This window comes from Podarcis filfolensis (genome assembly GCF_964270895.1).
Source record: "Podarcis filfolensis genome assembly, chromosome: 2".
Classification (NCBI taxonomy): domain Eukaryota; kingdom Metazoa; phylum Chordata; class Lepidosauria; order Squamata; family Lacertidae; genus Podarcis; species Podarcis filfolensis.
The window spans coordinates 9,239,109-9,265,810 of record NC_139605.1 but is presented as its reverse complement, the minus strand read 5'-3'; the positions used below and the strand labels follow the sequence as shown (position 1 = coordinate 9,265,810).

Sequence of the window (26,702 nt, the reverse complement as noted above, 5' to 3'; positions counted from 1 at the left end):
AGCTTTTCCCACAGTGAGAGCACTTGTGTGCTTTCTGCTCAGTATCCTCCGATGCAACTGAAAGAATGGCCAGATTGACCAGTTAATGCAACCAGTGACCATTATCAGGTATCCTGGCAGACAGGACTTCTGCTGTAGACCGCCCCTTCAGTCATGTATGTATGATGTATTGGGGGGTGGACTTGAACTACAGGGTGGCAATTTCAAAAGTCTATATAAGGGCTTGCATACCAATGTTCTGGCTTCCTCCTCCCTCCTGCGTGGGGATGGGGGGTGAGCACCCTGTTGCAACAGCTGTAATAAACATCATGCTTACTAGCTGCTTTGCTTCTCAATATTCTCTGGCTGGCCTCTGTTATTTTTCTCCTACCGATTGTGAACCTACATAAGGACTCTATACGGGCTCCAGGGTACCCCATAAGGGGAAAGGAGCAGTTTTTTTCCTATCACAAAGCCTATAAATGAAGATGTTACAATATGAATACCACAACTTACTAGGTTTGTGTGTTTGTGTGTAATCAAAAGCATGGGAAGCAATCCAGAAGCATTCACTGCTACTTGAGAAAACAATTCACCAAATGCAAAGACCTGGGGACATACTTTATGTTTTTTTAAAAAAAGATCATGTGGTGACTGAGTTTCTGAGTCATTTCCAGGAAGGGAAACTCCTGGTAGCTGAAAACGAAACTTACCTGGGACTTTCGGGTGAGGGAGCCATGGCTGCTGCGGGGGCTCACATCCAGCGTCTCCGTGATGAAGCCACTTGCTCCATCTGCCTGGATTACTTCAAGGATCCAGTGATCATCCCAGAGTGTGGGCACAACTTCTGCCGATCCTGCTTGATCCAGTGCTGGGGGGAATCGGAGGCAGAGACTTCCTGCCCTCAGTGCAGAAAAACAGTCCAGCAAAATAATCTCATCCCCAACCGGCAACTGGCAAACTTTGTAGAAATAGCCCAGAATCTCAGCCTTCAAGAGGGAACGGAGGAAGGAGGGAAAGGAGGAGTCTGTGAGAAGCACCAGGAGCCCCTGAAGCTCTTCTGCAAAGTCCACGAAGCCCCCATCTGCCTGGTGTGTGACAAATCAAAGGAACATGAAAATCACAAGGTGATTCCTCTGAAGGAGGCTTTTGAGGAATACAAGGTAGGAGATCCCTGGATCATGATGTGGAGAAATAGCTGTGGAGTCAACTTGGGAGGTTTTCTTTTTAATTCTCAGGTCCAAAGTAGGCATGGCATGAATTGGTGGTGGTTTATTATGTAAAAAGCAGCCTGAGGGCTCCTGGGATGAGGGAGTTGAAGTCTTTCTCTCTGCCAGAAAGGGTTGACCTCATTCACATCCCGCAGCAGGTTGCTTTGTAAACATTTAGAACACTACAAATCCCCAGGAGTTGTGGACTTTGTCCCCGTTGCCTGGGGGATCCCGGCCACGTCAGAGCCCGGCCAGCCAATCCGGTGGCCGGGGCAGTTTAAACCGAGGAGCAGCCAGAGGACTTCCTCTTTGGCTTGCTCCCTCAATCACCTGCCCTCCCTCCCTATTCGCAGGTTAGGCACTGGCCTTGCTATGGACTTAGGTTGGTCGCCTTGGTTGTCCGAGGAGCCTTTTAGGAATTTTTCCACTTGGCAAATTGGTACTGGCCACTTGGTTTGTGCCTACCTCGTAGCAATCGTCACAACTTTGTTAGGGTTGGGGTTAGGCATTGTTTGACCTTGTGTGGGGGAGGGGAGGTGTGGCCACCACCGGCCGCTCCATGCTTAAGGGTATTCTGTTAAAGGAATCCGGGGTCTTGATCTTGTCTGAAGCCCGGTTGGGGGCTGGGGCCTTGACACGACCCCCACGGGAACACCAGGGGGAGATTGAGTTGGTTCGCATCAACCCTTACCCTTACTGGACTTCCTGCACAGCGGGCAGGAGTCAGATATAGTCAGGGCCAATCAATGCCTAAGCCAATACCGCTCACATTCTGTAATTCAATAAAGTTGTGGCCAAAATTTGCCCAGTAACATAAACCTAATATCTGTGTCCTTGTGTGAGTTATTTCCCATCGAGGGGGTGGCTGTGGGGTCTCAACACGCAAATGTAAATTGCACCTACACAACTAAGTACGTGTATCCTTTGGCTAGCAGGATGCCTCCTCAATGCCCTGCAAAACAGAGAACAGCAAGGGATCAGTTATGGGGGGGGGCAGTGGCCAGGAATTGACCAGATGGTGCAGGATCCCCCCAAAAGTATCTGTTGGAAGCAGATTTAGGAGTGGGTGGTGGTGGAAGCACCTACTGGTGGGGAGCACGCTTATTCTGGGGGTGCTGTGGGGGCTGTGCAATGATGTTTTAGCCAGGGGGTCCTCCCATCCCAAAAGGCAAAGGACTTCTGCTTCAGAAGAAACTTTTAAAAATGCCTTTTAACCCCTTAAAAATATTCACGTCTACTACAGAGCTGCAAAAATGCTCCTGTGCAATGCAAGGTAAATAATGCCACGAAATAGTAATAATAATGAAATGAAGCTGGTCCCTTTGAACTTGCGGGATGACCAGACAGCAATCTTCTGACCGAAGGAGCTACTTAGGTGGATTCTGGCTGCAGCAAGAACTTCTTTGGCCCAGAAATGGAGGAAGCTCTTAAATCTCCCCTGGTGGTCCAAGCACACGTGGGCTCTGGCTACTGCAGAGAAAATAACTGACAAGTAGCAGAAAACCTGAATTGCCATCTGACCCAATTGAGTGGCAGAGCAGTGGGGTCACGAGGAAGGGTGGAAAAGCCCTAGGCTTGCAGAAGAGGGGTTTGGAATGGGTGAAGTTTTGAGAAGCGCTGGTCTATCCCTGTCTCTCTAGCCTCTTGGGCTGCCTTTGCTCTTCTCCAGACTATTTGTTGCACTAGAAAACATTCCCATCCCAGTTTTGCAGTGTTTTTCAACCAGTGTGCTGTGGCACCTGGGGTGCCCTGAATGATGCTCAGGGGTGCTGCTGGCAACACTGGCCTCTGTCCCTCTTTCCTTCCCTCCCTCCTCAGATGCCATAGCTGCCTCCCAAAGGCTTGCGCAGCTGTTTCTTGCAGCAGCCCTGGCTACAAGCTCCGCTGGCGAATGGTGCCTCTGGGGCTGGCCAGGGGGTGTTGGCTGCTAGGAGCTGAGGCGCCCTCGGAGGAAGCAAGCAAACAGGCAAGGGAACCTTGCTGTTGGGAAGGGACAGACAAGTCCCTGTGGGGCAGCGTGAGGAGGCACCTCTCTTTGGGGCAGCGGGAGCAGCTCAGAGAGAGCCCTCCACAAGGGAGGGTGTTTGAGAAAGGGTGAGGGGCTGCAAGCTCTGTAAGCAAGGGGGGACCTAACTGGGATCCTGAGCCCCACAGGAGTGCTGCAGAAAGAAGGTAGTTGGTCAAGGGAATCATGCACCCAAAAAGGTTGAAAACCTCTATACTCTTATTTCCTCCAGTAAACTACTTCGCTATTATAGCAAGGCCACCGGGCCCAAGAAGCCAGTGTAATATTCATCTCTCTGTGTGTCTCTATCAAACCTGAGTTTTTCATTTTCTCTTTAGGGAGAGATCTGTAGCAGCCTGGAGATTCTGAGGAAAGAGAGAGAGGAAATTCTGGCCTATCAAGCAGCTCTGGACAAGGAAAGCAAAGACCTCCTTGTAAGTGTCTCTATTGTTACTAGGGAGGGAACAATCACTTGAAGAGTCGAGTCAGGACTGAGGAGGGATGGGGAAATCTGCCCATTTCAGCTTCTCCCCATTTCTCCTTTTTCCATATCAGTTTGTTTATTCATTTATTATTCTGAAAATGAATCAGATGTTAGGTAGCTACTTCCTTGTATAAATATTTTTATATGTACTTTACCCTCATAAATACATTGGTTGTGAACAAAATTGACCTGGCTGGGTCAACCTTGAGCAATTCAGAGGTGTGAATTTCAACGGATTGCTCTGTTTTGGTCTCCATAATTTTTCAGCAATAGCAACTTAGGTAAATTCACCTTTGAATGCAGCTAATTTGAGTTTACGGTGGTACCTTTAGTTATGAACTTAATTTGTTCTGGAGGTCCGTTCTTAACTTGAAACTGTTCTTAACTAGAGGCGTGCTTTCACTAATGGGGCCTCTTGCTGCTGTTGCGCTGCCGGCACACAATTTAAATTCTCATCCTGGGGCAAAGTTCTCAGCTCAAGGTAACTCTTCCAAGTTAGTGGAATTTGTAACCTGAAGCGTTTGTAACCTGAGGTGTTTGTAACTCAAGGTACCACTGTATTTCCCATTGTCGTTTATTATGTGAATAGCGGTCAAGGACAAGCCTGAGGAATTGTGAGCTGAGAGGGTGGAAGTAGGTCAATTCAAATCCTGATTTACCATAAATATTACTAAAGAGTTGTCTTTCTAAATGTGCGCTATTGTTCATCTTTAGGAAATTCAGGGAGCTATGGGGATAAACTCTGCACTTTCTCTTCATCCGCCTCTGTTTCTGTTGCCTTCCTACACCTCAATGGTCCCAGTCTAAACTGAGGGTGTTTATGGGACTTCCGGAGGCGGCGCCATCGGCAATGGCGGAATCCCTCTAGTTCTGAGGGACACAGCTCCGCGGAAATCGGGTCTTGCCGCTACGGCGAAGTGGGGACCCCTCTGAAACCACAGGCGGGTGAAGCCTGTGACCGTGGGACTCGGCGGGCACCTTCAGCGCCCCCCCAATCTGCAAAGGAGCCCGGTTACGAGCTCCGGAGCGTAACGGGGAGTTTGGTGCGGTGCTGAGAGTCAATTGCTTCTTCCGTGGAGTGAAGCCACACAGCTGTTGCCGGAGAGCGCTGACCTTCTTCCTGTGACAATTCGGCTATTAAACAACTACCCGTGAGTAGGTCAAGTTTAAAGACCGGGGATTAAGGAAAAAAAATACTAAATTTGGTACCGAAGCGGGAAGGTGCAAACAGGAAGTCCGCCTTCCGTTTCTTGTAAACAGATCAAAGCAAAGACTGTCTTAGCTAAGACCCTGAAAATCGTGTTAAAAAGACTCAAATCCTAACATCAATAAAAGAGAACTCCCTCCCTGAGGTGCAGGAGAGGGGAGGGAGAAGGGGAAGTACTTTTTGCCTGCAAAAAAAAGAGAGAAAAGGGAACAAAGACCACCACTTAATGCCTGGGAACGGACTGCCAAGGGACAATAGAACTGCCGTACTGTGAATCGCGCTGTTTAAGGACAATGCAACTTTTTGACAGCTAACTCTGTAAGAGAGATACTTTGATTCTGAAGGGTTTCTCCGGACCTGAAACTGTTGCTTTTTTCGCTAAAGGGGGGATTTGTGAAAGTTGGAAAAGTTACTTTATTGTTACAAGTTTTGACTGTTACTGTGTCCCCCTAGAGGAACTTTGAAATTGTTACAATTGGCCAGGGAATTTTCCACTCTAAACTGGCCAGGGGAATTTTCCACTACAAAACAAGTTCTAACCGTGGGATTGACCTTGATCCTTAGATAAAGTGTTATGGCAAATTTGACTCAGGAAGAAACAACAAGATCGGGTGAAACTAGACTGCAGCAGCGTAGAGCATCAGCATCTGGCCCTCCTGCCCCACCAGGGGAAGATTCTGCTCAAGTGGCGCTTAAAGGAATGGCATCTGAAGAGGGTTTAGCTTCAGCATTAGGAAAAATTTTTGAATCTTTGGAAAAATTAAGTAAACAAGTTGCTGAAGCAACAACTAAAATTGATCAAAACACTTTAAGCATCAATAACTTGGGGCAGAAGGTGAACTCAAATACTGAATCTATTGAGAAACTGCTGCAGGAATCCACCTCGAATCGAAAGACAGCTGAAGAAGCAAAGGAAAAAGTATTGGCTGTAGAGGAAAAGATACCACCGATATGTAGGCAGCTCGAGGATCACAAGTCACTGCTGTCTATGATTGAATTAAAAGAAAAACAGACAAATTTAAGGATCAGGGCTGTACCTGAACTTGAGAAAGATAGTCTGAGTGATTTTCTTACGCAGGAATTTGCAGACTTTTAGAACTTAGATGCAGACAAGTTAGACTTCAAGATAGTAAGCGCTTTTTGACTTGGAAGAGGGGGGAGAGGGGGGAGAAAGAACAGGGTGAGAGACTGTTTGATTACCCTCCGATCAAAAGAGGAGAGAGACAGAATATTGAGTCTGCACTTCCCGAAGACCTTGGAAATAAACGAATCAAGAGTGGAGATATTTAAGGACATCCCGAAATACCTTTTGGATCTTAGGTCTAACTACGGAGATTTGGTGGCCCTGTTGAGAGGAAACAGAACCATTTTTAGGTCGGAATTCCCCCAAGGCCTATCCTTTACCTTTAAAGGGAGAAAGTTTAAAATAAGATCAGTGGAAGATAAAGAAAATTTTTTGAGAGAGCACGGAGAAGACCTGCAAAAAGAAGCTGAAGAAGAGCCAAAAGCTTTAAAACCAGGAACACAAGACATAGTATCACTACCTTTGGGATTGGACAAGCTAGAGAAAGTGATACCACCGTCAGAACAAGAACAACTATTGGGAACAGTTGGAGGAAAAGCAAAATAAACACACCATGTCTCTGCAACTATTAAGTTGGAATATTCATGGATTTAATTCCCCGGAGAGAAGGAAAAAAGTCTTTCATTTACTGAAAAAGGAACAATTGGACTTGATTTGTTTACAGGAAACACATGTGATAAGGCTACATAGGAAAGTATTGATTAATAAAAGATTGGGCCAAGAGTTTATTTCATCGGACAAGGTCAAAAAGAGAGGAGTAGTAATTTATGCAAAAGAGAGCCTATCACCGAAATTTGTTTTTAAAGATGACCAAGGAAGATTTGTGGCAATTGAAATCCAAACACAAGGAGAAAAATTTTTGATAGTAGGAGTATATGCACCAAATGAGGGGAAATCTGAATTTTTTAAGAAGTTGCATGAGACATTGTTAGAATATATGGATTACAACATTATCATGATGGGAGATATGAATGGAGTGGTATCTACAAATATGGACAAGTCGCAGAGACAGGTAGTTACCAAAGATGGCAGACTACCAAAAACCTTTTTTGAGATGACTGACAATATGGACTTGATTGACATTTGGAGAATAAAGAATCCCTTGGGTAGAGAGGGAACCTTCTTCTCTGAAGCCAAAATGACATGGACAAGAATTGACCAAATCCGGATAACTAGAGGATTGGCACCTAAGACTAGAAAAGTGGAAATTTGCCCTAAAACTTGCTCCGACCACAATGCTGTGAAAATGGAGATGAAATTAACACCAACCGGTTCCTTCAGATGGAGGATGAATGACACCTTGTTTAGAGATCAAGAGGTTACCAAGAAGGCCCAAAAAACCTTGAGAGACTATTTTGAGATAAATTTGAACACCACCATCGAAAAAAGAGTAATCTGGGACGCAAGCAAAGCAGTTATGGGGGGGTTTCTGATTCAATGCAAATGCATTGGTGGTTCAGTGGTAGAATTCTCGCCTGCCACGCGGGAGGCCCGGGTTCGATTCCCGGCCAATGCATGAAGTTTCTCATCCAAATGTCATAGACCGAATGGAGCAAACAGCATGCAGACCTAGTGGTGGGAGGAAAAAAATCCTTAAATAAGAGACACGGGGGAATGATTAATGGACTTCAATGTCTGTACACTAATGCACAAAGCATGGGAAATAAACAAGATGAGCTTGAGCTCTTGGTACAGCAAACTAAATATGACATAATAGGCATCACTGAAACCTGGTGGGATAAGTCCCACGATTGGAATGTAATAATGGAGGGATACAATCTATTTCAGAGAAACAGACCAGACAAGAAAGGAGGAGTGGCGTTATATGTCAGGGATGTGTACACCTGTGAAGAGATCCAAGATTTAGAACCTCAAAGCCAAAGTGAGAGCATTTGGGTCAAAATTAAGGGAGAGAAGAATAACAGTGACCTCATTGTGGGAGTTTACTATAGATCCCCAAGCCAAACGGAGGACATAGATGATGCCTTCCTGGAACAGATGGCCAAGCATGCAAAAGGAAGGGAGATAGTAGTAATGGGGGACTTCAATTACCCGGATATTTGTTGGATATCAAACTCAGCCAAGAGCATAAGGTCAAACAGATTCCTCACTGGCCTTGCAGACAACTTCATTGTCCAGAAAGTGGGAGAAGCAACAAGAGGAACAGCCATTTTAGATCTGGTCCTAACCAATGTTGATGACCTGGTTAGTGGGGTAGAAGTGGAAGGATCATTAGGCGCGAGTGATCATGCTCTTCTGAAGTTTGCTATACAGCGGAAAGGAGCAGCCAAGCATACTAGGACTCAATTTATTGACTTTAAGAAAGCCGACTTCATAAAACTTAGGGAAGTGCTGGGTGAGATCCCATGGACAGTAATACTAAAAGGAAAGGGAGTCCATGATGGCTGGGAGTTTGTTAAGAGGGAGATAGTAAACGCACAACTTCAGGCAATACCAATGAGACGGAAACATGGAAGGTGCCTAAAGAAGCCAGGGTGGCTATCTAAAGAACTTTTAACTGAGTTAAGATTAAAAAAGGATGTGTACAAAAAATGGAAAAGGGGGGAAACCACCAAAGAGGAATTCAAACAAATAGCCAGCACGTGTAGACACAAAGTCAGAAAAGCTAAAGCACAGAATGAACTCAGGCTTGCTAGAGAGGTTAAAAGCAACAAAAAAGGCTTTTATGGGTATGTTCGTAGCAAAAGGAAGAACAAAGAAACAGTGGGGTCACTCAGAGGAGAAGATGGTGAAATGCAAACAGGGGACACAGAAAGGGCTGAACTCCTCAATGCCTTCTTTGCCTCAGTCTTCTCCGATAAAGAAAACAATGCCCGACCTGAAGAATTTGGAGCAAATGATTCAGCAGAGGAAACACAGCCCAGAATAACTAAGGAGATAGTACAAGAATACTTGGCTTGTCTAGATGTATTCAAGTCTCCAGGGCCAGATGAACTGCATCCAAGAGTATTAAAAGAACTGGCAGATGTGATCTCAGAACCACTGGCAGTCATCTTTGAGAATTCCTGGAGAACAGGCGAAGTCCCGGCAGACTGGAGGAGGGCAAATGTTGTCCCTATTTTCAAAAAGGGGAAAAGAGAGGACCCAAATAATTACCGCTCAGTCAGTCTGACATCAATACCAGGGAAGATTCTGGAGCAGATCATTAAGCAAACAGTCTGTGAGCACCTAGATAGGAATGCTGTGATCACCAATAGTCAGCATGGATTTCTGAAAAATAAGTCATGTCAGACTAACCTGATATCGTTTTTTGACAGAATTACAAGCCTGGTAGATGAAGGGAACGCAGTGGATGTAGCCTACCTTGATTTCAGCAAGGCATTTGACAAGGTGCCCCATGATATTCTTGTAAAGAAGCTGGTAAAATGCGGTCTTGACTATGCTACCACTCAGTGGATTTGTAACTGGCTGGCTGACCGAACCCAAAGGGTGCTCATCAATGGTTCCTCTTCATCCTGGAGAAGAGTGACTAGTGGGGTGCCACAGGGTTCTGTCTTGGGCCCGGTCTTATTCAACATCTTTATCAACGACTTGGATGATGGACTCAAGGGCATCCTGATCAAATTTGCAGATGACACCAAACTGGGAGGGGTGGCTAACACCCCAGAGGACAGGATCACACTTCAAAATGACCTTGACAGATTAGAGAACTGGGCAAAAACAAACAAGATGAATTTTAACAGGGAGAAATGTAAAGTATTGCACTTGGACAAAAAAAATGAGAGGCACAAATACAAGATGGGTGACACCTGGCTTGAGAGCAGTACATGTGAAAAGGAACTAGGAGTCTTGGTTGACCACAAACTTGACATGAGCCAATAGTGTGATGCGGCAGCTAAAAAAGCCAATGCAATTCTGGGCTGCATCAATAGGAGTATAGCATCTAGATCAAGGGAAGTAATAGTGCCACTGTATTCTGCTCTGGTCAGACCTCACCTGGAGCACTGTGTCCAGTTCTGGGCACCACAGTTCAAGAAGGACACTGACAAACTGGAACGTGTCTAGAGGAGGGCAACCAAAATGGTCAAAGGCCTGGAAACGATGCCTTATGAGGAACGGCTAAGGGAGCTGGGCATGTTTAGCCTGGAGAAGAGGAGGTTAAGGGGTGATATGATAGCCATGTTCAAATATATAAAAGGATGTCACATAGAGGAGGGAGAAAGGTTGTTTTCTGCTGCTCCAGAGAAGCGAACACGGAGCAATGGATCTAAACTACAAGAAAGAAGATTCCACCTAAACATTAGGAAGAACTTCCTGACAGTAAGAGCTGTTTGACAGTGGAATTTGCTGCCAAGGAGTGTGGTGGAGTCTCCTTCTTTGGAGGTCTTTAAGCAGAGGCTTGACAACCATATGTCAGGAGTGCTCTGATGGTGTTTCCTGCTTGGCAGGGGGTTGGACTCGATGGCCCTTGTGGTCTCTTCCAACTCTATGATTCTATGATTCTATGATTCTAACAGAATGCAATAAAGAAGAGAATTCAAAATGAGAAAAAAGACAAAATTTTGGAAAAAATAAAAGAGGGTGAGAAGAAACTGAGAGCGAAACCAAAGTCACAAGAGATTCTGAGAGAAATAAAGTTATATCAAGTTCAATATATGAGGATGATGAATCAGGAAATCGAATGGAAAATTTAACAAATGTGACAAAGGACATTTGAATCGGCTAATAAATGTGGAAAATTGTTAGCCTGGCAAATGAAAAAAAGACAAAAGCTTAACACCATTACCAACTTGGAAGTGGAAGGAAAGAATATTCAGAATCCAGTGGAAATTAGAAAATGCTTCCAGAGGTACTTTAAACAGTTATATACACAAGGGCCACAGAAAGAGTTTGATATAGACCAATTTCTAAAAACAAATGGACTACAAAAAATCTCTCAAGAAAATAAGTTAATGCTGAACTATAAAATAACAGAACAGGAGGTGGAAGGTGCCATCCAGAATATGCAGTTGGGCAAATCTCCAGGGCCGGATGTCTTAACCTCAAAATATTATAGATCCTTGAAGGACTGGATAATTCAACCACTAAAGGAGGTTTGTAATGAAATTTTGGAGGGGAAAAAAGCGCCAGAGTCGTGGAAGGAAGCTTATATTACGCTTATACCGAAAACTGAGTCTGAAAAGACACAACTTAAGAACTACCGCCCCATATCCCTGCTCAATGTGGATTACAAAATATTTGCTGATATTTTGGCTAAAAGATTAAAAAAAGTATTAGTGGAAGAGATACATAAAGACCAAGCTGGCTTTCTCCCAGGTAGACACTTGTCTGACAACACGAGGAATATAATTAACATTTTGGAGAAGCTGCAAATGAACATTAATACTAAAGCAGTCTTAATCTTTGTAGATGCGGAGAAAGCCTTTGATAATATTTCTTGGAGTTTCATGAAGAAAAATCTTCAGGGGATGGGGGTTGGTCAAGGGTTTGAAAATGGTATAAGTGCAATTTACTCAGAACAAAAGGCTAAACTAATAGTTAACAATGTGGTGACAGAGGAATTTAAGATAGAGAAAGGGACACGACAAGGCTGCCCAATTTCCCCATTGCTTTTTATTTCGGTCCTGGAGGTTTTGCTAAATATGATCAGAAGGGACCGTCTGATTAAAGGTATACAGGTCGGAGCCAAACAGTACAAATTGAAAGCTTTTGCAGATGACTTAGTACTGACGTTACAGGAGCCAGAATCTAGTACTAAAAGAGTATTAGAATTGATTCAAGAATTTGGTCATGTGGCAGGATTTAAGTTGAACAAGTTAAAAACTAAAGTTCTTGAGAAAAACTTAACACCGTTTGAGAAAGAGAGGTTTCAGAAGGAGACAGGTCTAACATTGGTTAAGAAAGTAAAATACCTGGGGGTTAATATGACTGCTAAGAACCTGAACCTATTTAAAGACAATTATGAGAAATGTTGGTCAGAAGTGAAAAAGGACTTAGAAATATGGTCAAACTTGAAGCTTTCCGTGTTGGGTCGAATTGCTGCTATAAAGATGAATGTATTGCCAAGAATGTTATTTTTGTTTCAATCATTGCAAATTTTGGACAAAATGGATTGTTTCAAGAAGTGGCAGAGAGACACTTCTAGATTTGTCTGGCAGGGCAAGAAGCCCAGAATAAAATTTAAAATACTAACTGATGTAAAGGAAAGAGGTGGATTTGCCCTGCCAGACCTTAAATTCTATTATGAATCAGCAGCATTCTGCTGGTTGAAAGAATGGCTGCTTCTTGAGAACACAGACATTTTGGATTTAGAAGGTTTTAATAATGTTTTTGGGTGGCATGCATATTTGTGGTATGACAAGGTCAAAGCACACAAAGCATTTAAAAACCATATTGTCAGGAAAGCATTGTTTAATGTCTGGATAAGATATAAAGACTTACTTGAAAATAATACCACAAGGTGGTTGTCACCGATGGAAGCGAAGGCTCAGAAAAAGCTCAATATGGAGGCCATATGGCCGAAATATTGGGAAATTTTGGAACAAGAAGGAGACAAATTGAAATTGCAGAGTTTTGAGAAATTAAAAGATAAAGTGCGAGACTGGCTTCACTATTATCAAATAAGGGAGGCTTATAATTTGGACAAAAAAATTGGCTTCCAGGTGGAAAAATCAAAATTGGAAACAGAACTGTTAGATCCCAAAACAAAGATACTTTCAAGAATGTATAACTTGCTGTTAAAATGGAACACTCAGGATGAAACGGTTAAATCTGCTATGATTAAATGGGCACAAGATGTTGGACATAACATTATGTTTGCTGACTGGGAACAGCTGTGGACCACAGGTATGAAATTTACGCCATGTAATGCCCTAAGAGAGAATATTATGAAAATGATATACAGGTGGTACATGACACCTATCAAGCTTGCAAAAATCTATCATTTGCCCGATAATAAATGTTGGAAATGTAAAGAAAATGAAGGTCACGTCACCTTTGGTGGACGTGCCCAAAGATTAAGGCTTTCTGGGAGATGATCTATAATGAAATGAAAAAGGTACTTAAATATACCTTCCTGAAGAAACCAGAGGCCTTCCTCCTGGGCATAGTCGGCCAATTGGTGCCAAAGAAGGATAGAACTTTTTTCATGTATGCTACAACAGCAGCAAGAATACTCATTGCAAAGTATTGGAAGACACAAGATTTACCCACCCTGGAAGAGTGGCAGATGAAGGTGATGGACTATATGGAACTGGCGGAAATGACTGGCAGAATCCGAGACCAGGGAGAAGAGTCGGTGGAAGAAGATTGGAAGAAATTTAAAGACTATTTGCAGAAATATTGTAAAATTAATGAATGTTAAAATGATGCTGGATTGAAATTAAGCGGCCTTAGCAACAAGGTTAATAAGAAAATCTAAAAATGGATTGATAATGGATGAAAATATATAGTTATAATATGTTGAGATATAGAGTTAAGATAAATGAAAGAGGGTAAGGATTTGCTGAACTAACTATGTGAACGGGAATACAAAAAAGGGAGGTGTGAGGAGGTCAGGGAAATAAGCAAACGAAATTCAAGATATGAAAAAATTGATTTGTTTTTAATTTTTTCTATTTACTTTTTCTGTATTTTGTATCTTTTTTTCTATGTATTTGTGTATTCTTTGTATTTTTTCTTTTTTTCTCTTGTTTTTTTTAAATTCGGTAATCTTCTGCTTTTTGTAAAACTTCAATAAATATTTTATAAAAAAATAATAATAATAAACTGAGGGTGTTTATGTCCACGGACGTTCTCTGGGCAGCTATGAACTCTGGTTATGTCATTCCCCAAATCATGCAGGGAATATCCTGTGGGGATGTTTAGGGAGGCAGGAAAAGATATATTATTTTATTATATCCTTCATAACTTTCACCAGCAAGTTCTATAACTTAGCAGAGTTGTTAAACATTCCACCTTTTAAATTACACAGCAGTTACCTAGTTGCAGGCTCATCTGAGCCTCACTATTTAGGATTCCTGGTTTCCCTATTTTATATCCCTCCTAAAAGAATAGACACGACCATCTGATTAAAGTTAACATAACACTCGTTCACTTACAATCATCCAGTTCACAGTGAGATTCCTGAAGGCAGACTTAATTTACAGAACAACATATAACTTTGTGGGTCGGAGCTAAACAATATAAACTGAGAGCGTTTGCAGATGATCTAGTATTAACTTTACAAGAGCCAGACACTAGTACGAAAAGAGTTTTAGAGCTAATACAAGTATTTGGTCAAGTAGCAGGTTTTAAGCTGAATAAACAGAAAATGAAAGTACTGGAGAAAAATCTAACAGTTGCTGAAAGAGAGAGGTTTCACAGTGAAACCGGATTAATGGTAGCAAAGAAAGTGAAATACCTGGGGATTAATTTGACATCTAAGAATGTGAACTTATTTAAAGACAACTATGAGAAATGTTGGACAGAAGTTAAGAAAGATTTAGAAATATGGTCAAATTTGAGACTTTCCTTGTTAGGCCGAATTGCTGTTATTAAGATGAATGTTTTGCCGAGAATGCTGTTTTTGTTCCAAACATTGCAGATTGTGGATAAAATGGATTGCTTCAAGAGGTGGCAGAAAGATATATCTAGATTTGTCTGGCAGGGCAAAAAGCCCAGAATAAAATTTAAGATATTAACTGATGCAAAAGAAAGAGGGGGGTTTGCCCTGCCAGACTTAAAACTGTATTATGAATCAGCGGCTTTTTGCTGGCTGAAAAACTGGCTACTTCTTGAGAACACAGACATTTTGGATCTTGAAGGGTTCAATAATAGGTTTGGTTGGCATGCATATATATGGTATGACAAGGTTAAAATTCATCAAGGATTCAAAAACCATATTGTTAGGAAAGCACTATATAATGTTTGGATTCGGTATAAAGAATTGTTGGAAAATAAAATACCTAGGTGGCTGTCACCAATGGAAGCTAAGGAAGTGAAAAAGCTCAATATGGAATCTAAATGGCCAAAATATTGGGAAATCATAGAACAGGAGGAGGGAAAAGTGAAATTACAGAGTTATGAGAAATTGAAGTCTAAAGTAAGAGACTGGCTTCATTATTACCAGATAAATGAAGTGTTTAAACAGGACAGGAAAATTGGCTTCCAGGTGGAGAGATCAAAATTAGAAACAGAATTGTTAGAACCCAAGACTAAGAATCTGTCAAGAATGTACAACTTGTTGTTGAAATGGAATACACAGGACGAGACGGTTAAATCAGCTATGATTAAATGGGCACAAGATATTGGTCATGACATCATGTTTGCTGACTGGGAACAGTTATGGACCACCGGTATAAAGTTCACGGCATGTAATGCCTTAAGAGAGAATATTATGAAAATGATTTATAGGTGGTACATGACTCCAGTCAAGCTTGCAAAAATCTATCATTTGCCTAATAATAAATGCTGGAAATGTAATGAAACTGAAGGTACCTTTCGCCACCTTTGGTGGACGTGCCCAAGGATTAAGGTCTTCTGGGAAATGATCTATAATGAAATGAAAAAGGTGCTTAAATGCACATTCGTGAAGAAACCAGAGGCCTTTCTCCTGGGCATGGTGGGCCAATTGGTGTCAAGGAAAGATAGGATGTTCTTTATGTATGCAACAACAGCAGCAAGAGTTCTTTTAGCAAAGTATTGGAAGACACAAGAACTACCCACGCTGGAAGAGTGGCAGACGAAGGTGATAGACTATATGGGACTGGCTGAGATGACTGGCAGAATCCGCGACCAAGGGAAAGAGACGGTGGAAGAAGATTGGAAGAAATTTAAAGTTTATCTTAAGAACTGTTGTAAAATTAATGAGTGCTAAAATGTCATGGGTAATGTGAAACAAAATTGCAGTGATAAATAATTGGGTAAGAGAAAAAGGATTAAAGAAAGTGAATTATAAGTAATTGGAACTAGGGGTTGCTGAAAAAGTTTAAAATAGGGATGCAGAAAAGGGAGGTATGGGGAAGTCGTTGAAATAAGGTTTAAGAAAAAGAGGTTATGAAACTATACGTGTTTATATGTTTGTTTGTCTGTGTATTGTCAGTTGTATTGTGTTTTAATTTATGTTGGAAAATTAATAAAAATTTATATATAAAAAAAACAACAACATATAACTTTGTGAACCATCCCATAAGAGAAATAGTCTCAAGTGACCGCGACTGAGCAGTCACTTCTCCTAACTCTTAGGAACACACAATGGAGAAGACACAGAGCAGAACATGGAGGCCGTGTGCTCCTCTCCCAGGAACAGACCACACTCACATTAAGTCACATGCAAAGGAAGTCTGTCCCAGCTCAGGAGGAACTAGCAAGTTTTCTCCTGAGTGATACAAAGCATTCCCCAGCATGTGCATTGTAGGACTCTTGTATTTGCTTGCAATACGTTTTTACATCCCACATATCCATGGCTAGAAAAAAATGCTCCTTCTTTTAGGCTGTAGCCGTCTGCAAAATAGAAGTCAACAGAAACAGCAATGGAGAGGGCCTCCCCTCAAAATAAAGGTTTACTTCTTTAGTAACTGGAGGTTTCATGTCTCTGAAAAATCAGAAGTGTGCTCCCTGTGGAATTCTCACTAATCTATTCCTGATGTTTTGAAGGCTGAGCACCTTCCACACTCAGACCTCCTCTTTTCTTGCAGAAATTAACAGAAACGGAGAGGCTGAAGGCCGTGGAGAAGTTCAGAGAACTGCGCCAGTTCCTGGAAGAACAAGAAAAACGTCTGTTGACACATGTGGAAGAGGTGGAGAAGGAGATTGCAGGGAGAAGGGATGAGCAACTGGCGAGACTCTCGAGGAAACTCTCCTCTCTTGAGAGGATCATCCAGGAGATGGAGGAGAAGAGTCAGCAGCCAGCGAGTGAACTCCTGCAGGTAAGATGGTGGCAGGAACAGCCCAAGGCTCCAGGAAAAGGCTGCCCCTTTCATGTATGCAAGGAGTGTAGGGGCTGAGATGATGGAGCCTCTAGTCAGGTTTGTAATGGACAGGAAGACCCAAGAGACCTGGGATGCTTAACTCACCTGAATGCAGACTAGAGATTCGTCTGTGTTCTTGATGGAACGGGAGCTGATCTTCTGATCTTCTGCTCTTTGCTGATGCTTTGTCTCCGAATGCCTTTCAGCTGTGCGGGGCTTTGTCTAGGATGCGTTCAGGCCTCCTTCCGACATGAGCCAGTCTCTTGACCAAGTTTCTCTTCCCGTTCCCTCCATGATTTCTGGGTTGATCCCCTTCCCCATGGATCCAGATCGGTCCAAAATGGTGCTCAGTCACAGTGACCAAAGAACAAGACAGAGGGACTCATCCAGACTGCTGCTTGTCCCAGCCCTTTCCTCCAGGAAAACCCACTGTTTACTGCTGAATTAGAGCAAACCTCAGCCAGGTTTTCTCCAGACTGACGTTTGCTTTGATGTTGCACCAAGGAGCAGGTTTTTCCTGAGGGAAAGCGGCAGGGCAAAGACAAAACCACTTGGACTTGTATTTTCTGGGCACAGGAAAGGGAGAAGTGTGGGTGAGCCCAAAGAAACACTGAGCTGTTTTATTACCCCTGGGGAGGCATTTTATGCTGCAGATGCTTTTTTTTACTTCCAGATGGAAAACAGAATTTGAAATTTGGGGACTGGGACAGTGCCCTGGCAGGATTATCCTGTAGGCTTACGTATGTCTGAATAGCACAATGCAAACTGAATTAAAGTTTTTAAATTATGGAAATGTGGAGAAATTGAAATCGGAGCAATTCATAATTTCAGATTTGAAAAATAAAAGCTGTGAGAAACCCAAACTGGCTGATTCCCCCATCCCTACCCAAAACCTTGGCATGTGCCAGGCAGACTGACATCCGAGGGGCAGGGTCTGAGGGGGTCTTCCTAGTGTGGCCTGTGGTGTGCAGTGAATTCCCTTCTCTTTTTCCCTCTAGGATGTGAGAAGGACCTTGCAGAGGTAAGTGGATCCGGCTCATTTCCATTAGCATCACTCTTTGAAGCTGAGATGCAAGAACCTCAGACATGGCCCCCCAGGGGCTGCAGGGGGGAGACTGGAGGACTCACTCCCTGCAGCATCTCACAGCTAAAAGCAGGGCCCCCTCTTCTGAACTTGTAGCCCCCCAATTCTCCCTCCAAGGATCAAGGTCAAGTGCCTCCTCCCTCCCTCCCCACATCACTTCACAAAGGGGTGGGGACTCTTTTCTTTCTCTTGCACTTTCTGTTCATGGACTTTTTGGTAATTGCAAACATCTAGAAGAGAAAGTGCCAAAGATGCTTGGGAAGAGCTTAGGATGTACCAACAGATTTCAATGTCCAAGTAGCATCTTGTCCAAGTAGCAGCCGCCCAACTCTTGGCAGCTTTGGACATCACTCACATCCTCTGGAGAGGCTCAGGGAGGGAGGGGTTGCAGGCATTCCACCTCAGGGGTTTGGTTCTTAAGTCCTGGCACCTTCCCAGAAAGCTGTTAGGGGGCAGCATAGTTTGAAGCCATGGGAGCCCTCCGGTGGTGTCGCTTGGGGTTACATCTTGTCCCTTGTGCTGTTTAGCATTCTTATGAAGCCACTGACCAGGGCTTGGAGGTGGGTGTCAAGAGATGAAGCTGAATCCTGAAATTACCTGTTGGGAAATGAACTTCAACTTTGTTCATGATAATAATTAGGGAGACAGTGCCACAATGGGGCCATTCCTTGTTTTTCTTTTCTCCAGGTATGAGAAAAGAGAGAGTCCAGAGAAGCCACTGGCTTTCCCTCCAGAGCTGAGGAACAGGATCTTGGAATCCTGTGAACTAAATTGCCTTATGGAGGATAGAATGAATCTATGGGAAGGTAATGAAATATGGCTTCCAGGATTTCCCACTGGGAATTCTGTTACTTCAGAACTGAACATGCCAGGCTCTTATTGCATGGAATCGAGTAACCCCAGGATACCTTCCTTCTTGGTGCTCCAGCCTTCATTTCCTGTTCCCCAGAATGGCCCATGTATATTGTGATGCTGGATCCTGTAAAGAAAGCCTGAACCAGAGTGTAGAGCAAAGTCAGGATTTTTTCCTCCCATGTGCATCTGTTTACAGTTATACAAAACCTCCTTTTCCTTGTGGTTCCCTGTCTGCACAATCTTAGTTTGTCCTTTTGGAGGTTCTCCTTCTCTGAATGGAGTCAAAGGGCATTGAGAAGCCCCCAGTTCCCCCTCTGCCTCCTGCTCAGGCTTGTTTCTCAGCCGTGGAGCCAAGGCCTGAGCCGTCTCCTCCTCAGACGTCCCCCTGCAGCTGCCATATCTAGGGCTTCAGCCTTCAAGATCTCCTGAGAGTTCCCCCATTGAGAGTGGAAGCAAGAGCACATGAGCCCCAAAGGGAACAATTATGCTTGTGAAGAACCTTAAAGATTTGTAGAAGGTTTGTGAGGAAGGGCTTCCTTTTGCCTGAGAGCTCTGCCAATTCTTCCTCATCAAACTTCGCTTCTCCTTACGTTTCACAATTTTGGCTTTAATGATTCCCCCCACCATTCTCATTTAAAGCTTTAGTTATATTCATAGCTTCTTCCTATGATTTTCTAGTTTTTGATTATTATTTGAACGATTTTATTATTATTTAATAATTGTACTTGAATTCACTTTATATCTCTTTGCTGCCTCAGATGCTGTGTTATTCAGAAAGCAGCTTCAGAAAGGTAAATTTCCAGGGGAGGAACAATTTGACAGGAGGGATGGGGACTGATATTTCATGGGTGTTGAACCATCTGTTCTGCAGACCTTGGGACCCCCATCAATGGTGTAACTCTGGGTAACAGTCCTCTAGTGGCGTTTGGGTTCTTTGTCTGTCCCGTGAATGAACTGGGAGGGAGGTTGAAGGCTTGGATTGGGGGCAGAGCTTGTCCCTGCGAAGAACCTGCACACCAGTCTGAGTTCCTTTCCTGCCTATAGACTAGTAGCCTGGTTTCCTGGTTAATTTTATAGATTTTGCTTTCTTTCATAAAATATATATACTGCTTTGTGGTAGGGAAAAAGCCTCAGAGCCTTACAATATCTTTACAAAGCCTTTAAGAAGGATCCTGCAGGGTCAGTCCAATGTCCATTTTGTCCAGTTCTCATGTATAAGGAATCTCCCTTGCATTTTGTTATCCCTCCACACAATCTGAGGATGTTATTTTGGGGCTTCTCTAGATTTGCTTGGATTTCCTCCTCATGAAGTGTGTTAAAAGGGGCACCCGCAAGCATCCAGTCCCTCCTCCACCTCCTGCCAGGCTGGTCTCCCGGCAGCAGAGCCAAGGCCTGAGCCGCCTCTTCCTCAGAGTTTCAACCTCACCAGCCATTTCTCGTGCTTCAGCCATCCCCATCTCCTCAGAGTTCCCACAGTTCTTTTGAGATCAGCCCCATTCCATGAGGGAGGACTTCCCATTGCACGAGACTCTTGGAATTACAGGGTAAAGCTCTGCCAATTCTTCCTCTGCAATTTGGTTTGTCAGCATACTTGGAAATTTTCCCCACCAGTTCACTTGGGGCAGATGTTAAACCTTTCTTCATCCATCCAGTTCAGATCCCCATTTCATTTGTGGATTTTGAATGATTGTATTCCGCCATTTTCTAGTATGGTTTACCATTTCTGATTTTCCCATGAAATCATGGATTAGCAGAGTTTGAAAGGAACCCAAGGATCATCTAGTCCAACCCCCTGCAATGCAGGAATTACAGCTAAACACGTCAGTTGTTTTAATTCCCTTGCCTAGTGATATTACATTCTCAAGAATAGTCTTTTGGAGAATATTTAACATCACTCCTTAGGCCTACAGCTGTCATCTTTGCATGATTTAATATTTTGCCTGAAATAAGGAAACAACTGATGCTATGTTATAGTTATGTTTTGCAAAAAAATATTTTTGTTTTGTTTTTAACTATTGCATTGTAGCCTGTTAAGCCTGTCTTTTTGCTTCCTCAGATGTTCAGTCATTCAGACACCTTCAGAGAGGTAAATTTCACCTGTAGACCCCAATTCACAGGAGGGGGGACTAGTGTTTCATGGGGGTCAAGAGTCTCTTCTGTACAGCTTGACTCTGGCCCCTGCTGTTTGTACCACAAAGGAAGAGAGGGTGGACTTGAAGATGCAGAAGGAGGGGAGAGAAATTGCCCAGAAGGATCAGATAAAAGAGGGAAGAGTTTCATTCCTGCCTAGAGAGAGTTGGGTTGCTTTTCCATGTGACCTTTTTCAGGACTGATTGCCACATGTCCTCTTTTTCTCAGACAGGTCCTCTATTTTCATGATTAAAATTTCTCCCCAGGTAGATTTTTAAAATTTTAAAATTTGGCAAAATGTCTCAAGTTGTTTGGTCTGGTTTACAGTAACCCATGAAAAAAATTCTAGTGCATTAGACTCAGATCTAAGGCACCCAGCTAAGCTAGCCTAGAGCAAAGAATTGCAACAGAGCAGCATCTTAAGCTGGCCACATCCTGTATAAAACCCTTCTCTTGTGGCTGAACTAAAAGTTCCCTGGCTCAGCTACAAGATCTTGGAGAAGGAGTCTGGGAGGGCAAGAGTTAACGCCCCCCTGCCCTTAAGGAGAGTCCATATGTACATGTTTAACAGTTTAATAAATTGTTCTGTGCACACTTGCGTTCACAAAGATGGGAACATGAGCCCAAATACTTTCATGTGGCAAGCAAGGGAGCAATATGTATTATTATTATTATTCTTTGGTTGTTGAAAGTTAAGAACATTGCTACTAGCAGTATATCACAGCTGTGAAAGCCTACATAGAGTAGGGGTATTTAAAACAAGTGTCGTCATAGCGATCCATGGTTAAGAGTAGAAGTTGGCAAATGTGTCCTCTTTTTTGCTCTTCAAAATACAGCAACTCTACACTTGCCTATCATGACTGCCTTAGCCCCTGACTGGTAACTTTTTGAGTTATTCCTCCTTTCCAGCAGGGAATTAGTCTTATGGTATATATTAAATTCAAAAGATATGCATGGAATAAGCAGTCCTTTGTAAAATTGTGGGCACGAGGGCCCAGAATGTGACCCCCGCAAAAGTGAGGGGACACCTATACAGTATGTGATTTTGTGTTGTATTTTTATGCTGTGAACCACCCTGAGACCTATGGATGAAGGGCAGTAGGCAAATGTCACTATATTATTATTATTATTATTATTATTATTATTATTATTATTAATTACAGGGGGGTCTTCATCTCCCAGCCCAATCAAGAGTTCCCCGAAGGCCAATTCCCACAGAGATTGTCAGAGGAAAGCAGCTTCTCTCCTCTCCTGCCTCCTCCAATTCTCCTCTCTTTCCCCTTAGATAACACAGAAGAAATGAATAAAAGGTTTCCTGGGTGGTTTTTCCCCTTAGAAAATGCCTGGTTTGAGAGGAGGGCAGGCACAATACACATCGAATATAAGAAAGTGAAGGGAACTGATTTAAAAACCAACAAGGAAGATATTTATTCTGAGGAGTCTGCAAGGAGGAGTCTCAGTCTAGCATGTGACGCAAAGAAATCCCCTTGATCTGAAAGGAAATCTGGGTTTTTTGGGTGTTTTTTATTTATTTGTCAAGGTGTCCGTTTCTGTCTCTCAGCTGACTCTGCCTAATCTTCCCTTTCCCTCATCTTCTCCCCAACAGCAAATGTCACTCTGGATCCAGACACAGCCCATCCCAGGCTCATCCTGTCTGAGGATTGGAAAAGTGTGAGAAAGGGAGACAAACCTCAAGCCCTGCCTGATAATCCTGAGAGATTTAGCCATGAGATTAATGTGTTGGGAAGTCAGGGATTCACAGCAGGCAGACATTTCTGGGAAGTCACTGTGGAAAGAGGGGAATTGTGGGGTTTGGGGGTCGCCAGGAAGTCTGTGAGGAGAAAGGGCAGCTTCTCCATATTCCCTGAGGAGGGGATCTGGGCTGTGCGGAAGTTGGGAGGGAAGTACTTTGCCTGCACCTCCCCTTATTACTCTCTTCTGTCTCTGAGTGAGAAGCCCAGGAGGATCCGGGTGACTCTGGACTATGAAGGGGGACGTGTGTCTTTTTCTGATGCTGACTCAGGATCCGAACTCTACATGTTCTCAGGAGCCTTGTTCTCTGCAGAGACCCTCCTCCCTTTCTTTTGTCTGAGGGGAAATAAAACCGACCTCAGTATCTCCTGAGGGGACTAAATCTGCCTCTCAGGCCCAGCAGTAGTTTCTCTCCAGACCAGAGTGACTGACATAAAAACCATTTACCCGCCAAGAGCCCTTTGGGCAGTTTTCCAAGGGCCCTTTGAGAGGATTCATTCCAGTCAATTCAGCTGAAATAACAAAAAAAAGGGGGGGTTGCTCTTGGTTTGCATTTTCTTTCCTTTTCCCAGAATTTCCTCTGCAGCTTCTTAGAGAGACAGTCACACTTTTAGGAGTCCTAATAAATTTTCTCACCTTCAGTCTTGTTTTCCATTTGAGTTGTCTGATTTGGCAGAGGATAAGACCCTTAATCCCACAGTTGTGCGTCTGAGCCTCACGTTGGGCAATTTTTTCCTGCACTGCAGGGGGTGATATTAGATGACCCTCAGGATCCCTCACAACTCTGTAATTCCAGGAAACCTTCCTCTCCCCACAAGACCTTATGCAGCTGTGAAAATGCATGCATCATTGGATTAATAGAGAACTCAAAAATGAACCCCTTCATCCATGTCAGGCAGGATAGATCCTTGCTCTGGAGACCTCAGACAGGAAGAAAAAGAAAAAGAAATTGAACAGGGCATCATCTTCAAATGCCCTCTGCAAATACAGCCTCACCATTTCCACTTGTTGTCAGAAGTAAACCTTCTTGCATTGAGTGAGGCTTCTGCTCAGTTAAATGTGTTTTGAGTGGATGCATTAACGTTCCTTATTTACAGCCTGGATTCTGTCTATCGGGGGCATCAAATGGGGTGTCCTCTGGATAATGCTGGACTCCAACTTCCCTCTGACTCATCCAGCATGGCCAGGGGTCAGAGAGGATAGGAGTTGCAGTCCGGCAGCTTCCAGAAGGGGCTCCATGGCCTGTGCTGCCCCATACATTACGCAGGGCAACTTCCCTGTGTTCCTGAGCCCCATCCCAAATACGCAGTGCTCCCCCAAGGAGTGTCTTTTCGGCACCAGGTGCATCTGATTTCTCTCTTTGGATTTCTCTCAGCTAGGACAACACATGCCTGTGGAATTGACCCCTCTCAAAGATCAGGCAGGACTCTCTGGCTCCCCTATCAGGGCCGCTGACTACTGACCGGTGCAGCCTGCTCTCCTTTCCCTGCATTTCCCACAGGGTGGTGGCAGATGTTGGAAAAAAGACATCTCTCCCCCCCCCCACCTGCCTGAGAGCTGCCTCCCCTTGTTCCACCTCATATATCAGGGGTGGCCAACTCCCAAGAGACTGCGATCTACTCACAGTAGAGTTCAGAGAGAGGTTGTTGAGCTTTTTTTAGGGAGGAGGATGGAGAAAGGGGGACAGCCACTGACAGATCGCTAAGGAAACAAACAGCCTCACTGAGTAAACTCCGTTCTGCAGATTGTGCAACAATAGAGGGTGGGACAAGGGGGCAGGGCAGGATTATATTTTACCAGCGCTAAGGAAAGGGATCCAGCAATCAACCACAATCTACCAAAACATCCCGGGTATCTAGATCGCGATCGACCTGTTGGACATCCCTGCCCTATATGATGTTGGCAACGTTTGTGTGTCATCATAATTTCCCCTGCAAGTCTCTGGCCTCCCCCCCCCCCCCGCGGTTTCCAGCAACTGAGATTTAGAAGAAGAGGAGTTGGATTTGATACCCCACTTTACCACTACCCTAAGGAGTCTCACTCTTGAGAGTCCCATGGACTGCAAGAAGATCCAACGTATCCATTCTTAAGGAAATCAGCCCTGAGTGCTCACTGGAAGGACAGATCCTGAAGCTGAGGCTCCAATACTTTGGCCACCTCATGAGAAGAGAAGACTCCCTGGAAAAGACCCTGATGTTGGGAAAGATGGAGGGCACAAGGAGAAGGGGACGACAGAGGACGAGATGGTTGGACAGTGTTTTTGAAGCTACCAGCATGAGTCTGACCAAACTGCGGGAGGCAGTGGAAGACAGGAGTGCCTGGCGTGCTCTGGTTCATGGGGTCACGAAGAGTCGGACACGACTAAACAACAAAGGAGTCTCAAAACAGCTAACAATCTCCTTCCCTTCCTCCCCCACAACAAACACTCTGTGAGGTGAGTGAGGCTGAGAGACTTCAGAGAAGTGTGACTAGCCCAAGGTCACCCAGCAGCTGCATGTGGAGGAGCGGGGAAGCAAACCCGGTTCACCAGATTACGAGTCCACCACTCTTAACCACAACACCACACTGGCTCTGCCTTCTGCCTCTGAACTGTGGAGGCAGAGCATAGCCATTTTGCTGAAGAGCTAAAAGCAGCCTAGTGCTCCATGAATTTGTCCCCTTGTCTTGTCCCCAGCTCGGTGGGTGGAACATGATACAGTGGTACCTCAGGTTGCCGACGCTTCAGGTTACAGACTCCGCTAACCCAGAAATAGTACCTCGGGTTAAGAACTTTGCTTCAGGATGAGAACAGAAATTGCAGCATGGCAGCAGCGGGAGGCCCCATTAGCTAAAGTGGTACCTCAGGTTAAGAACAGTTTCAGGTTAAGAACGGACCTCCAGAACGAATTAAGTTCTTAACCCGAGGTACCCTTGTAGTCTTAATCTAAGGGTTACCGGCTTGAGCACCATGTTGGGCAAAAGGTTCCTGCATTGCAGAGATCTGGACTAGATGACCCTTGTCTACTCCCATCATACAGCCCGGACACTGAGGTCCAGCACCAAGGGCCTTCTGGCGGTTCCCTCACTGCAAGAAGTGAGGTTACAGGGAACCAGGCAAAGAGCCTTCTTGGTAGTGGCACCTGCCCTGTGGAACGCCCTCCCAGCAGATGTCAAGGCAATAACTATTTTACTTTTAAAATACAACTGAAGGCGGCCCTGTTTTTAATGTCTGATGCTATATCAGTTTATATCACTAAAGTTTTTAATGTCTGATGCTATATTGTTTTTAATATTTGGTTGGAAGCCGCCCAGAGTGGCTGAGGAAACCCAGCCAGATGGGCGGGGTATAAATTAATTAATTAATTATTATTATTATTATTATTATTATTATTATTATTATTATTAATTTATTATTATTATTATTATGGTCCCTTCCAACTCTGCAATTCCATGATTTGAAGTTGGTTGCCATCTCTGCCTCCAGTGCCAGTGAGTTCCATAGTTCAGTTATGCGCTGCACAATGAAATGCTTTTATCTGTCCTGGATCTCCCAACATTCAGCTTTCTTGGAGGGCCACGAGTTACCGTATTTTTTGCTCCATAAGACGCACTTTTTCCCTCCTAAAATGTAAGGGGAAATGTGTGTGCGTCTTATGGAGCGAATGCAGCGGGGAGGCAGGCAGGAAAATCCCTCGTGGCTCTTGCGGGCTTTTCCCCAGGAGGGAGAAGGGACTGACGCGGCCAGTCAGTCCCTTCTCCCGCCTCCTAGAAAAGCCCACAGGTGTCGTGCGCTCCTTAAAGGGTGAGCGGTTCCTGTGGGCTTTTGCGGGAGGTAGGGGAATTCCCCCACCTCCTGCAAAAGCAGGGAGAAGGTCTGGGAGAAGCGCACAGGCTGCGCTCAGCCTGTGCGCTGCTCTCAGAGCTGGGGGGGGGGTTCATATTTTTTTCCTTGATTTCCCCCTCTGGAAACTAGGTGCGCCCTATGGTCAGGTGCGCCTTATGGAGCGAAAAATACAGTATAC

At 44.1% G+C, this 26,702-nt stretch overlaps 1 protein-coding gene across 3 annotated transcripts in view; it reads left to right on the top strand.

Moving 5' to 3' along the window:
* The window catches only part of LOC310756773 (zinc finger protein RFP-like), a 53,383-nt gene extending 29,646 nt beyond the window's left edge, over positions 1-23,737 (top strand). The window contains exons 1-8 of one of the 3 annotated variants that reach the window (XM_083601485.1): positions 564-1,142; positions 3,534-3,629; positions 16,608-16,838; positions 17,879-17,901; positions 18,652-18,770; positions 19,578-19,610; positions 20,876-20,905; positions 22,556-23,737. In XM_083601485.1, coding sequence (XP_083457611.1) covers positions 579-1,142; positions 3,534-3,629; positions 16,608-16,838; positions 17,879-17,901; positions 18,652-18,770; positions 19,578-19,610; positions 20,876-20,905; positions 22,556-23,073 — 1,614 coding nt within the window. In that variant the 5' untranslated portion in view covers positions 564-578 and the 3' untranslated portion in view covers positions 23,074-23,737. Of the gene's footprint in view, positions 1-563; positions 1,143-3,533; positions 3,630-16,607; positions 16,839-17,878; positions 17,902-18,651; positions 18,771-19,577; positions 19,611-20,875; positions 20,906-22,555 lie in introns of those variants that run through there. The other 2 variants (XM_083601486.1, XM_083601484.1) reach the window with 2 other exon arrangements.
* The last annotated feature ends 2,965 nt before the right edge of the window (positions 23,738-26,702 follow it).